General features: G+C 50.7%; 1 protein-coding gene across 1 annotated transcript in view; it reads left to right on the top strand.

Moving 5' to 3' along the window:
* Positions 1 to 13,663, top strand: part of IMMP2L (inner mitochondrial membrane peptidase subunit 2) — a 395,161-nt gene extending 381,498 nt beyond the window's left edge. Inside the window, exon 7 of the mRNA XM_081147358.1 lies at positions 12,186 to 13,663. Coding sequence (XP_081003484.1) covers positions 12,186 to 12,302 — 117 coding nt within the window. The 3' untranslated portion in view covers positions 12,303 to 13,663. The remainder of the gene's footprint in view (positions 1 to 12,185) is intronic.
* Positions 13,664 to 14,234: the final 571 nt, after the last annotated feature.

Raw genomic sequence — 14,234 nt, 5'->3', positions numbered from 1 at the left:
TGAATCCTGGGAGAAAGCAATTCAATCCGTAACAGATGACAACTCATTTTTAACTAGAATTTATATTTACCAGAAAACCTCATTTTCCTGGTATCAGTCCCCCTGAAAATTAGTAAGGAAAAAAAAAAAGCTTAAGAGATCTTTATTTCCTATAACTGTTGGTGGTTATTGTGGATTTTTTCATGAGGTAAACTATTTGCAAGGGAAAATTGCAAGAAAGTAATAATACCAGCAACAATGATAATAAAAGCGGCCGCCCTTCATTGAACACTTAATCCCTGCCGGGTAACTGCCCGGGCACCCCACGGGCAGTGTTTCCTGCGGTCCTCGTGGCCACTGTAAGCAGCCCGAGGCTTTGGGAGGGGAAATGTTTTCCAGGGTTGGTCTCGCACAGAGAGGGTGTCCGTCCCTTTCAGCTGGTCCACGCTGGGTCCGAGTCTGCCTGATGCCCAAGCCCACACACCTGACCAGCATCTGCTGCTGCTCAGGGACGTCACTAGATTCAGGAGGGATGTAGGGCCGTGGCCCCATTGGAGGGAATCGGGAGAAACCCTCCTGAAGCTGGTTTTGTATAACAAACACTGTTCTTACATATTGTGTCTCAGCCTTGCTGGGGACTGGGGGACGCGTGGGCAGCTGAGAGCAGGGGGGAGGGTTAGGCTCCCCCGTAGCATCACTTGGTTCTACAGTTGCCACCAATCCGGAGCCACAGAGGAGAACTCTGTGTTTTTAGGAACCTGTGAGTGAAAATTCCTTTTTACATTTCACCTATTTTAGAAAAACAGGGTGGCAAGAATCCAAAACGATTTCTTTGCTATTTTGAAGTAGCAGTCATAGCCGTTAAGAGAATGCACTTAGCTCAGCCAGTGTGGCTCAGCGGTTGAGCATCAACCCACAAACCGGGAGGTCACGCTCGATTCCCGGTCAGGGCACAGGCCCGGGTTGCGGGCTCCATCCCCAGTTAGGGGGCGAGCAGGAGGCAGCCGGTCAATGACTCTCTCTCATCATTGATGTTTCTCTCTCTCCCTCTCCCTTCCTCTCTCTGAAATCAAGAAAAACATTTTTTATTGATGCTTTAGAAGATTTCATAGGTATGCAGCGTAAGTACCGAGTTTCCCAAGTCGCGTTGCCGCGAGTACAGGAGAGCTCGCGCGAGCACAGACGGGCCGCGCCCCGGCCCCGCACCCTGGTAGCAGCCGGTGTCAGAGTCTCAGCCATTAGGATCAGAGCCAGAACCAGGTGACGCCTTATTTTCCAAAATGTCAATCGCGTTAGTGCATGTGAATGAATCATCCTGTGGCATTAAATTATTTTCAGATAACACTGACACAGCCATTTTTACTTATAAAGCCGCAAGCAGTTAGGACCGCATCCCCCCGGGGGCCGACTGCGCCGTGACTTGTCCCCGTTTCTGCCACAGCCCACCCCTTCCAACCTCTTACCGATTGTTACAACTGCCCAGAAGGGCGATCGCTTTCTACGTAGGTGTTTGTTAGAATTACCAGACTCAGCCGGGGCTCTGACTCTGTATCCTGAGCTCACTTTCTGGAATAAAACAGAGCCTCTCTATCATGTTGTTGACGGCCACGCCTTCGTCCCGGTTCGGGTAGCTCCTAAAATCTTGTTCCCATTTACTGCGTTTGGCTCCTTCGTGATGGCTCCTTGCTCCGGCTCCCCCGCGTTTCATCCAGTGCCGATGACCTACCTGCTCGCGCCCCGCTCGGCCGATTTCCCAGACATCACGAGCGCCCCGGCGTTTCAGTTGGCTTCCATCGGGTCACCCGAAATTCCGATTGTTAGACGTTAGACACGGAGGTGGAAGGGAACTCTCGGGTCTCACGGCCGTCAGAAGCAAGAACATATTGAATCGGTTTAAGCCAAAAAAGATTTCATCTCCGATTTGATTTACGTGGCATTTGGGCTAGAGGTTCGGAAAGGCCGTGGAGCAGCGGGCAGTGGCTGGCAGGGCCGCGCCCGCGCCCGCGTTTCAGAGCCGCGCGCGGAGCCTGAGGTGAGCGCGCGTTGCCGCAATGTGGCCAGATTGACGGCCTCTGCTCATGGAAAGCTGTTTGTTTTCTGCGACGATCGCAGACCAAGGTCGTTTGACAATGCAAATGATATCCTGCCTCTTTGATCTTCCCTTCAAAGACGTCTGAGCAGAAGAAAGCGTCTTCTGTTTTACCGGCATGCACGGAGGTTATGCTTATAAACACCCGGACTTAAAAGAACCTCCTGTCAGTTTGTACAATTGCAGAGCAGAAAAATGTTCGGATACATTTGAGAAGCTGGACTTTTCTTTTTTCCCCCCAGAGCACGGTGGCTTCATTTGTAAAAACCCTACAGCTTTTACATGGCCTATTTAAACAAAGAATTCCTGATTCGTTCCCTGGGACGCTTGGTTGTGTATTATAGGCGTCATCAAAATTAGTGGAAGAAAACCTTGGTTTTTATCACCTTCCAGTACCTGCTGCCGACAGTGTGCCCTCTGAATGTCACCTTCACGCCCGCTCGCTGCTGTGCGGACCCGTCTGCGTAACATCGGGGCCGAGTCAGAGGCACTCGGGCCACTTTGTCGCGAGTCCCCGCCTCTCCTGTTCTCCCCATCCTGGCGCTTTGCTTCCAGGCCGCCAGGAACCTGGGGGTTCTCTTTTACGAGAAAAGCTCTCAGTGATGTTTCCGCCTCCACTTTTACTTATTAATCCCTGCTCTTCCCAGCCGGTCTTTCTGAAAGAGAAAACAGCGTTCAATGTCTCACTCGCTGGCCCCTCGATGCATCCCGACTGGGGTCCGACCGCCCAGACTCTACAGAGCTTGATCTCTATAAGGTCTTTTGGTGACTTTGGAATCGCCAGATCCACCTGTTAATGCCTGTAAATGGCCCCCGTGAAAGGCTCCATGCTTTGGGTTTTCAGAGCATTCCTGGGCTCATTTGGTCATTCTGTTCACTCGCTTAACAAATGTTTGCCGGCGGCGTTCCAGGTAGGGTCGTGGGTGCCGTGGATACATCCGGGGCCTGCCCTTTGAGATCTTACACTCGGCGTACTTTACAATTTAGACAGTGCCTTTCTTGTCTACTCAGAAAGAGGATCCCGTCTGCTGCCTCCCCTTTCATTCCAAGTGGCCTCGTAGACAGATGTACCCAGATCTTCAACAACGTGTCTCCCTCACGTGCTGATGACGCTCGGATACGCCTTCACCCCGGACACCTCCCGGGACCTTTCTTCCACATTTCTAAATCTTCTCATTCCGGGTTTCCTGTTTCAGTTACTAGCACCATCGTTACTATTTTTTTTGGTCTAAGATATTATCGGCCATTTAATTTCTGTTCACCTGAAACCTTACGAGAAGCCATTGAACAGTCTCATTCCTTCAACCCAGCCGTTGAAAATAATGTTTGATGGGGTGTTGGAGGTGTTCTGGCCAACTCTTGATTACCCTTGGGAAGGGACCAGCACGGCTGGAGATATTTACAGATCATTTAAAACTCTTCAGCCAGTAGCTATAAATTCCTCCCTCACTGAATCCCTCGGGATGCCTGCTGAAAAGGAGCAGAAAATGTGTGTGTGTGGGGGGGGCAATCTCCCTGTAGTTCTCTATGGTTATTTCTGATGGGACTAAAAATAATGAGCTGATTATATAGGCTGTCCCCCCCAAAAATGTATACACAATCTAACAATTCAATTTTGTTTTAAATTTTGAAAATGTTAATAAACACTGACTTTATAATCATTCAACATGTGTATACATTTTTGGGGGGACAACCAGCATATAAAAATGACCACTGACTACTTATCAATAGATTAACTTTTTTTTTTTCCAACAAGAAGACATTTATCTGGTCTTCTAAGCAAATGCTTTACCGGAGAGTTTTTCTCAGGTTTGGCATCTGCCGTGGAATCAGGGCAAACAGTGGTAAGTAGCCAAGCGTAAAATGCAGGGCAGAGGAACAGTGGCCAACCAACAGGAGAATCTCAATAACCCCCCAAACTGGTTAATTAACTCAAAGATGAGTCTCACCGGTGCTTTACTTTTTCCCCCCAAGAGACGTCAGAGTTTACTTTTCCTGAGAGCCCTACTTTCTTTTTTCTTCCCTGAAAAAGGCAATTTGTTCTCAGTCTAGCAAACCCAAGTAAAAAGGGGTTACGTGGGGACATTGATTGGCATTTACCGCACAGAGCCGGGGCAAACAAAGCTGATAGTCTAATGACTGTGGGATCGGATGCCCCGGGAGGTCACCTGGTTGCGGGGGCAGCTCCCCGTGGTGCTGAACGCACCTGCCCGGGTGGTTGGGGGAGAGGCTCTACGCCGTTGGGACAAGAGGACTATAAATATTACTGAGAATAGTTTACAGCCACACATTGCATTGAAAAATTGCACGGCTTAATAGGTGTGATAATGCGGTCAGAAAAACTTGGGAACGTTAGGAAGGAGGGATATTCCTGGGGGTAATTATTCAACCCGAAGTATGTTGCTACTCAGCAATTTTAAGGTTGTTACTAACACATTAAATTGGTGATTTCCCCACGATACATATTTAACTAATAACGTTGCTTTGAGTCTTTTCTTTAGGAATTATAAAAAGCAATTGAGAATATTAAGAATTTGAGGAAGTTACTCTTAAAACCTTTCTAAGGGGGAAAAAAAAAGCCAAAACAACCTTTTAGGGCTGAGGAGTGATTAGAAAACTACCCTTTTCTATATAATTAGAATTCAGTTTGATTTTTCACTATATCGTGTGTTTTATTTTGAAACACAGTCATATTAGCAGTAGCCTTCACCACGCAAAGACTCATTTGAAAACATCCAAATTTTTATTTTCTGAGCACAATGTTATTTTTTATATTTTGATTTTTTTTTTGCTCCCCATTGCTTCTCATAGCTCATACTTCCACTACATGATTTCTACAAGGCAAACTGATTTTGTATATTGATCTATTTTAAAATATGAATGAGCTACACACTGAGGTTTTGAAACACATAAGTAAAAGGAACTCTCTCTGGGCGATGGATGTGTGGGGGAGAGAAGCAGAAATTATGCTGGTATACTCTGAATTCTGCACTTTTTTATTTTTAAATACAACACTCCATGAAGAGGAGGGGGTGGAGGAACACTTCTTGACTCATCCGAGGAGACAAGAATTACTCGGTATCAAAACTAAACAAGGGCGTTACAAGGAAAGACAACTACAAGTCAGTGTTCCTGTAAACACAGACACAAAAACCCTTCTGAAAATATTAGCAGCCCGGCCAGTGTGGCTCAGCGGTTGAGTGTCGGCCTATGAACCAGGAGGTCAGGGTTCGATTCCCGGTCAGGGCACAGGCCCGGGTTTCAGGCTCGATCCCCAGTCGGGGGCGTGGGGGAGGCAGCTGGTCCATGACTCTCATCCTTGATGTTTCTCTCTCTCCCTCTCCCTTCCTCTCTCTGAAATAAAAACACATTTAGAAGAAGAAAGGAAACATGAGCAGATTGAATCCAGTAGCATGTACAAAAGGGTAATATGTCCAAAGGAAGTGGGGACCGTCCCAGGCAGGCAGTGTCGTTTAAGCGGGCGCGCCAAGGACGGCCTGTGGGCCCGCAGGGAGGCGACAAAGGCAGAGAAGAGTAACCGGGGGACAGGTGCTGGTGACACCAGCAAACTTGAAGGAGAGAAGCCAGGTCTTGTCCTCGCTGGGGTGGAGCTTCCCGCAGGGAGTGATCGGCGGGCGATGGGACAGGGCCATGGGGACAGCAGACAGGTCCCCGGAAACGCTGGCCTTTAAAAACACGATTCCGTCACCCAGTGAAACAAGCCAGCGGGGTTAGGGGGTGAGGCAGTGGTCGGAAACCGGCGCCCTCCGTGACACAGTTATTCCGCTAAGGAAATGTGTTCTCCGCATGGACCTCTGAACTGGCACTGAAGAGCTGGCAGGAGAGTCAAGAAAGCTTTGCCCATTCACCTAAAAGCGGTTTCTTTGAGATCTGTCCTGCAAGTAACTTACAGCAGCCGCCCCCCCGGCTGGTCCCTGCAGGCGCCTCTGCGGGAGGCGGAGGCCTCTCCGGGATGATGCCTTAATCCGAAGGATTTTGCTTTTATTGAGCTCGCCGGGTACGTAGGAAAGCTCCTTCCAACTTCAGCTCTGTGGGAAAAAGCGAAACATAACGGCAACCGTGTTTTATTGCTATTGTACATGGAGTCCCTAGGAAGGACATTTATTGGAACAAGATTTCTTGCAACCATTTTTATACTTAAAGATCACAAGCTAACCCAGCACAGCTTTTCTCAAAGGCGCAGCTCCTACCCGGACAGTGAACGGTGGGATACAGGGGAACGCGGCCGTCCTCAGCACCCCGCTTTCTTACCTCTGGTTAGTACTGCGTTGTAACTGCCCCTCCCCATCCCGACGTCCCGCGGTCAGCGTGCGGGGGCCTCCGGGCCAGACCTCTGCACGCCCCACACCCTCCCCTTCCTGCGCCGCTTGGAAGGGTTGAGGCTGCATCCCCATTTTCGCAGGGAGACCAGTACGACTGAGAGAAGTGAGGAATTGCCAAGGACGACGCACTGTTTGTCCTCCGAGCCTGGCTCCCCACGCGGTTTCCCGAGTGCCGGACTGTTCGTTGCTGGTTCTAGAGCTTTCGAACAAATCCGTGTGTCACGTCCATTCTGTTGCCTTTTCAGTAGGTTGTCAACTTATTAAAAACAATAATTTTGGAATATTTAAACACAGAAGAGACTGGCGGTCCCACAGGTGCATGCCCACGCCTCCAAGGATTTCAACGGCGAGTAAGACCCTGCTTCCCCGTGTGTCCGCCTCTAACACCTCGAGCACCTGGTAGGTGGTTCTTCCAGAGCAACCAGCTCTGCTAGGGTCAGACCACTCTTTCAGTGACTTAAAAAAAAAAAAAGTATTTATTGACTTTAGAGAAAGAGGAAAGGAGAGGGAGAGAAAGATAGAAATACTGATGACAGAAACATCAACTGGCCGCCTCCTGCCGGCCCCCGACTGGGGATCGAGCCTGCAACCCGGGCCTGTGCCCTGACCCGGAATCGAACTGGTGGCCTCCCGGTGCCTGGGGCGACCTTCCTTATCGACACAACTCTTTGGAGTTTGGGGAGCTCTGATAGACACGGGAGAGCTGCCACCACAGCCCTGACCACTGACAGGTCCCGGGGGGAGACCAAGGCCCACCCAGGCCCACCCTCCGCAGCCCTGCAGACACAGCCAGAGCGCAGGGCCGGAAGTCCCCCCAGCCACACACAACACAGAGGGCCCCTGTAAGCCAAGCACAGCTGAAAGGCTGATGTTTACAGCAGATCACTTCGGGGCAGCCCATCTGCCCGCCTCCAGGTAATCCGAGTGCTTATCTCGGGCTTTCGTCAGAACGCTCCCTGCCACTCGAGCCTGCGCGGCCTCAGTCTCTTCAGAGTCTTACAGAGCAGTGTTCAGCTCCTTGCCAGCAAGTTGAATTGTGCTTCTGCCTCTTGGGGGTATCCTGCTGCAGGGGGCGTTGTCCACGCTGATGCTTAGGGTGTCCTGGGGTAGACCGATGTGAAAAATAGCTTGTAGACATCTAATCAGAGAAGAGCTCAGCTTCCCTTAAGATCGAGGCCATTCCCGCCCCCCTGGGAGCGCCGTTCGCTCTCTGGGAGCCAACGCGAAGGAGAAAGCGTGCCCAGGACCCAGGCTGGCGCTCTCCCCAGCAACCGCCCCCCCCCGGGAGTTGTCGCTTTTATGGATCATCTTCTGTCCCAGGCGGGCTGTTCTGTAAACCTCCCACTTCCTCTTTGAAAGAAGGAATCACAGAGGGATGGGACGCGGCAGGGACTGGGTGCCAGACAACCACCCGCGCACAAAGGTGACCAGGACGGAGGAGTGGCCCTGTCCGCCCAGCAGCAGGGTGGCAGTGGCTATGGGCCACCTTGTCCCAAATCCCCTCCTACCCATGGCAGTCCCCTGTCGCAGTGGCTGCCGCCCAGGTGGCCCAAATCTGGTTTAAAGTCATGCCAGACGACACTCAAGGCCTTCACACCTCTGTCCTCATGTATGTACATGAGCTGTTTTATCCGCTGCATGACACTGGCAGGCGGGACACGAGACTGGGAAGAACACAGGTAAACAAGGAGACCTCGGTCAGGACTGTCATCCCTCCACGTGGCTGACTGTGGGCCCTGGGAGTTGCTAACCATCTAAATGATGCTCAAGGGGTTTTCATCACCTACTGAAATCAAGCTGCCAAATAAGCAGTTTAGGCCACTTCAGCCCCCGGGGATTTGATTATGTGGCACAAAGACTGGTGCATAAACATTAATCCTGGGAAATTAATTCATGAGAATTAGCAGCAGATGCCCCTGGAGGGCCTGCTTTGTATCTACTTTTGCATAAAATGTCGAACTAACCACTTCCTGAAGGTGTCCGGGGCGGGAGCGGCATGATTATTCATGGCTCTGCAGCCGTCTAGAGAAAATCACGAGCAGGCCGCCGCGTGACCCGGAGACACATTCTGATTAAAGCGAAGGCGCGGACGGGAGAAGGGCTCTGAAATGATTAAAGCGAAAACCGTTGGTGATGAAGGAACACGCGTCCCGCGCTGAGGCCTCTCAAAGAATCTCACTTTGAATCTCCTGTCAAGCACATGGTTTTACTTTTTCAATGCAAAGTATTTAATTGTGTGGCCCTGTCGCATTGGCTCTGTTTTGAAGTCCAGCGGAGGGCAAGGAATACGGGGAGAGGGTTCTGGAGGCAAACCTGGCAGGGGGGTGCCAGGAGAGCGACGTCTGCAGCACCTTTTGCCGCCAGCAGGGATTAGAATTATTAACCTTACAAAACACCTTAATTTCTAGTGGAAACTAAGAAGGAAGCAGCTTTGAACTGCCTGTTAAACCAGAATTTAGACTGGCAGGTTTCCCACCATACTCCTTAGAGAATTTTTTAAAATGTGACACATGGTATGTTTGCTAATGGACCCAAATATCTTGGATTTCTCTATAATAAGCAAAAAGTCTCTTAAATGAATGGCAGTGGAAAAACTGGACAGATGCATGTAAAAATGTCAAACTAGGCCGTTTTCTTACACGATATACAAAATTAAACTCAAAACGGATTAACAACTTAAGTGTAACAACCAGAAACCCTAAAACTCCTAGGGGGGAAAAAAAAAAAGGCGATATGCGCTTTGGCTTTGCTCTTAGCAATATCTTTTGGGATGTTTCCTCAGACAAGGGAAACAAAGGGAAAAATAAACAGGACCACATCAAAGTAAAAAGGGTTTGCCCAGCAAAGGAAACCATCACCAAAACAGAAAGACAGCCTACTGAATGGGAGAAGGTGTTCACCAACGATGCGTCCAGTAAGGGGTTAATATCCAGGATATAGGAGGGACTCATACAGCTTAACACCAAAAAGGAACAACCCAGCTGAAAAATGGGCAGAGGACCTGAACAGAGGACACACAGGTGGACAAGAGACACACGGACAGATGCTCAACGTCGCTAATCATCGGAGATGCAGATCAAAACCACAGAGAGCTATCGCCTCACCCGTCAGGGTGGCTCCATCCACAGGTCAACAAACGACAGGTGCCGGCGAGGGTGCGGGGAAGGGGAGCCTGTGCACCGCCGGTGGGAACGCAGACGGGAGCGGCCGCTGTGGAAAACAGTGCGGAGGGTCCTCGAAAAATTGAACGCCATGTGACCCAGCAATTCCACTTCTGGGTATTTCTACAAAGACATCCAGACCCTCATTCAAGGAGCTGTATGCACCCCCGTGTCCACTGCAGCATTACTTACAGTCGCCAAGGTACGGAAACAGCCTTCGTGCCCATCGATAGACAAGTGGGTGGGTAAAGGGGTGATGCCTGCACACGATGGGCACTACTCAGCCATAAACAAGAAGGAAGCCTTGCCATCTGCAACCACATGGATGGGCCTGGAGGGCACTGGGCCGAGTGAAATAAGTCGGATAGAGACAAATACCACATGATCTCACTTATAGGTGGAAACTAAAACAACAAAAACAGACAGACTCACAGAGAACAAGCTGATAGTTGCCCGATGGGAGGGAGGTTTGGGGGATGGAGGGGTTTAAGAACTAACAGGCAATTATGCAGATTGCCTATGGTATACGCAGTGAGGGGATGTAAAGCACAGCATCCTAAATATAGTCAATGATATTGTAATGACCGCGTGGGGCGTCAGACGGGCACTAGACGTAGCCGGGGCTCACCCTGTAAGTCATATTCACGTCCAATCACTGGGCTGTACACCTGAAACTAAGATAACAATACTGGATGTCAATTGTAATAGAAAAAAATGTCCTGCAGATTAATTACTAACTACAGAAGGAAAAATGACTAGCTTACGATGGAGAAATGTGGCCAATATCACCTTGATCGGGCGATGAAACTTTTACATCAGGATACCAGGGCTCACTGAAGTTTAGTGCCCCCAATGTGCCAGGGCGGGAAGACCACAATGTCAACTACGCAGCTTTCTTGCCAAGAACATTTCACTTGAATCTACCAGGAGGGGAAGTCGGGCAATTCGAGCTCTCGGGCATTTTACAAGGCCGCTGGCCTGGACTGCAGACTGAAATGAACTCAGTGTAAACGGAAGCAAAATACTGACCACAGGGAGACAATCTGTGATCCTTAAGAATTTTAAAAATAAAATAGCTACAGAAGACATGGGGACAATAGGAAAAATCTGAACAGGGGCTTCCGTTAAGAAATACCACATCAATATCAAATATCTTTCACAGAATGCATTGTATCCGCGTAGGAAAGAAGTCTTACTTCTTAGGAGATACACGTGGAAGGGTTTCTTTAGGGGTAAATTTCACATGATGTCAACAACTTTCAGTCGGTTCAGAAAGAAGTGCATGTTCACCAAACACATCTTCACACGCACATGAGAGGGGAACACGTGTAGCCAAATGTGAACACCCCACAAATTTCGGTGAAAAGAGCTATTTCCTGGACCACACTTTCAGGTTTTCTATAGGTTTGATTTTTTTTTTAATAAGTTGAAGAAACCTTTTATTGGGCCCTGGGCTTCTTGGTATACCCTTTGGGTTGATTCTGTTTGTATTTCAAGTTGTTGTGAAGCTTTCTTTTTTTAAAATAACAAAAAAAAACACACAGTGTTTCTGGTTATCTTTCTGGAGTCTCTCCCTCGACATTTACTCTTTCCTTTGAGTCTCTGGGCCATGTGATTTTTCGAATGCGTGTGCTGGTAGGTAAGAATAACTTCAATGGAAGAAATGTTGTTTGCTAATCTCCACGGAGCCCCGACGCTTAGGAAAAACATTTGAAAGTAAAATGGACATGTCCTATCTGCTTTGGAGCTGGCGCTCAGTAAGATGTGCCGAGACCCGAGTGTGTTATAAGCTTCCAAATATCAGTAGAACACCTGACAGCAACCACAATAACCTCAGGCCCTGCTGCACCTGCCGCAGGGTCCCGCCCCAGGGAGGCCCCGAGCTGCACTTCGGTCAGGCTCACGCACCCCTCTGGACGCCACAGGTGATGTCCCCGTGAGCGCCCGAAGGGCTCCTTCCCTCCCGGGGCTCAGCCTGAGGTCCTCTGAGAAAAGCTCCCTCCCCGCCCATCCTGGTGCATCTCGGCTGCTGGGGATTTTTCGTCATCTGCCGTGATCTTCATACTTGACTCCCCCCACAGCCCCCCATCCCGCCTTGCCGGCTTTTCTTCGGGTTCCCACCTTTCTCCGTGAGCGGCGCACCCCCTTGGAGGCATCCCACCTCCTCTCCCATCTAACTCCTGCCGCTCACCCAGCAGGCGGGACAATGTTCTTTGCAAAATATACTTATTTTGGGGTCTCTCTGAGATACCGGGAGCCCTGTAGAAAATTCTGGGGATGTCAGCCATCGTTGGGCTTCAGGAGTCTCTGCGAGTGGGCCACTGAGGCTGGCGTTAAGGCCGCGGACCCTGGGGCGGGACAGCCGGTCACCGCAGCCCGCCTCCACCGGTCCCTGTGCTTAGTCTTCCCAAACGCGAAACGAAGATGCTATCCGCGCCCACCGCCAACGGCTGTGGGGGCTACAGGCGCTTACGTACACCAAGCACCCCGCATAGTGCCCCGGGGCGTTTCCCACCTTTACCGGGCTGGGGGGAGCTCTGTGGTCCAGACAGGAGCGGCGATGCCCACCCAGTAACCTCCTCTTCTTGGTTTTCTGTCTCTCTCACGGGTCAGGTGTCCCTGGGACTTCTGCACGCTCACGCGACACACATCCTGTGGCCTCCGGAGCGCTGGCAGAAGCTGCAGTCTGTCCTCCCGCCAGAGCGCCTGCCGGTTCAGAGGGAAGACTGACCGCGGGGGGTCCCCGCGCCCCCCGCATTGGGTGCCACCAACCGCGGGAAGGACCCCCGACGAGACCATGCCGCGCGGGAGACAGTTCTTTCACGTTAAGACGACGGGAGAAAGAGTGAAGACTATTGAACAGTGTTAAATGGCACCCGGTTCCGTGGCCAACCGTGACACCCTGTTGTTTTTATGCCAAATAACGCCGGCCTCTGGGATATGAAAATTGTTTTCCCGTATGTCTTGTGGGGGTAAATTTGAGATTCCGCTTCCACCCTTCTTCTGTGATTGTGGGGTTTTGATTTTGGTGCTTGCTGCCGAAAGAATGTGAAAAATGAGCCTTTTGAGGGAAGTAATTGCTTGAGTGATGTCGCTTACTCTTAAGACGGGACGCGAAGAAACGTACGGTACACGCCCTGACGGGGATTGTATGGAGACCGACGGTTTCTACGCCAGCGGCCGCCAGGCGGGTGAACTGTAAACTGTGATGTAAAAATAAAACACTGGTTTGCTCAGGTACCGCTCCGGGTGTTTGTCACCTCACCGGGACATCCGTTCACGGGGGTACCTTTCCCTCCTGGGGGGCCGGTCCTGTACAGTCAGACCTGTCCTATGGGCCCTTTTTAACTGACAGCTTCCCTCCCGGGGATCTCATGACTGTTCACATGGGCGAGTGAACCCCTTTACCAATATTTGGTCACTGTTTGGTAAAAATGTCCTTTGTGAAATGGAAGGAAAAAAAAAATCCCTCCAGATCAACCAAGTCTGTCTCACCCCAACGGTTCTTCAGTGTTTATGCCTGTGGCACTGAAGCCCCCGACTGCAGTGTTGCGATGTTAGCACAGTGGACTCGGCAGACGGGAGGTAAGTGGCCGGCACACAGGCCGGTATTTAGGAAGCTTTGCTGCTCTGTCCCGTCACTGAGTGGAGGCCCGGCCGACGGAAGCTAAGTCCCTGAACCAGCCCCCCCGAAGGCCTGGTCTCGCCTCCCTCAGGTTCCTCAGCAGTGTCGCCCCAAGCAGGGCCGGCCTTCTGCCAACGCGGGTGCAGACTCCCCACTCCCGGAACACGCGGGAGCAGCAGGAACAGACGCCTCCTAAGAGCGTGTGACTGATATGATTCGGTCTCACCACACTGGCTTGCTCACCAAGCGTCAGGGGGCACTTACGTACCAAGGCTGGTCAAAAGGAATGTTTTAAAAGAAGGCACAGTGAACCCGCGATGGTGCGAACCTCGATTTAACAGACTTGAGGTTTAAAGGAAAGAATTTCCAGTCCCTATGTCATATGTGAAAGTTCACACCCTGTTAACTCGAACATGCTTTTAAACAACATTTGCTTATAATTAAATTAAAAGGTTATTTATTATTATTCATTCACTGTTATTTTTAACAAATTTTAGCGAATAGGCGAAATGTTGGAAAAATCACTGTAGTGATTTCGCCAACATAAATATTACACACCGACAGCCGCAGGCCACATGTTTAACCCCGAGAGGCATCGCTCAGAAACGATGCTCAGCGGGTGATTGGGACGTGATCACGCCGCGTCTCGAGGGGCGACTGTTGTCACGTGGCATGACTTTCTGCAGCAGTTGTCATGAGAGCCGTCAGGACAAAGAGCTGGAAAGATCTTGAGAGTAAAATAAGATGAGCCGGTGTTAGGGGGAAAGGAGAGATGATGGCAACGGAGAGAAGGCCATCGCGGTGGCATTTTATATACCGAGCAGGGAAAATGAAAGTCACCGTAAGTCCCTGTTCCTGGATTAAACAATACGGGGGCCAGGCACGCTCCCCAGGCCCGTGGTAATGCTGGGCCAGGCACGCTCCCCAGGCCCGTGGTAATGCTGGGCCAGGCACGCTCCCCAGGCCCGTGGTAATGCTGGGCCAGGCACGCTCCCCAGGCCCGTGGTAATGCTGGGCCAGGCACGCTCCCCAGGCCC

The sequence above is a fragment of the Miniopterus schreibersii genome (assembly GCF_964146895.1).
Source record: "Miniopterus schreibersii genome assembly, chromosome: 9".
Taxonomy (NCBI): domain Eukaryota; kingdom Metazoa; phylum Chordata; class Mammalia; order Chiroptera; family Miniopteridae; genus Miniopterus; species Miniopterus schreibersii.
The sequence above is the reverse complement of the archived record's forward strand: the minus strand, read 5'-3'. Positions and strand labels throughout refer to the sequence as shown.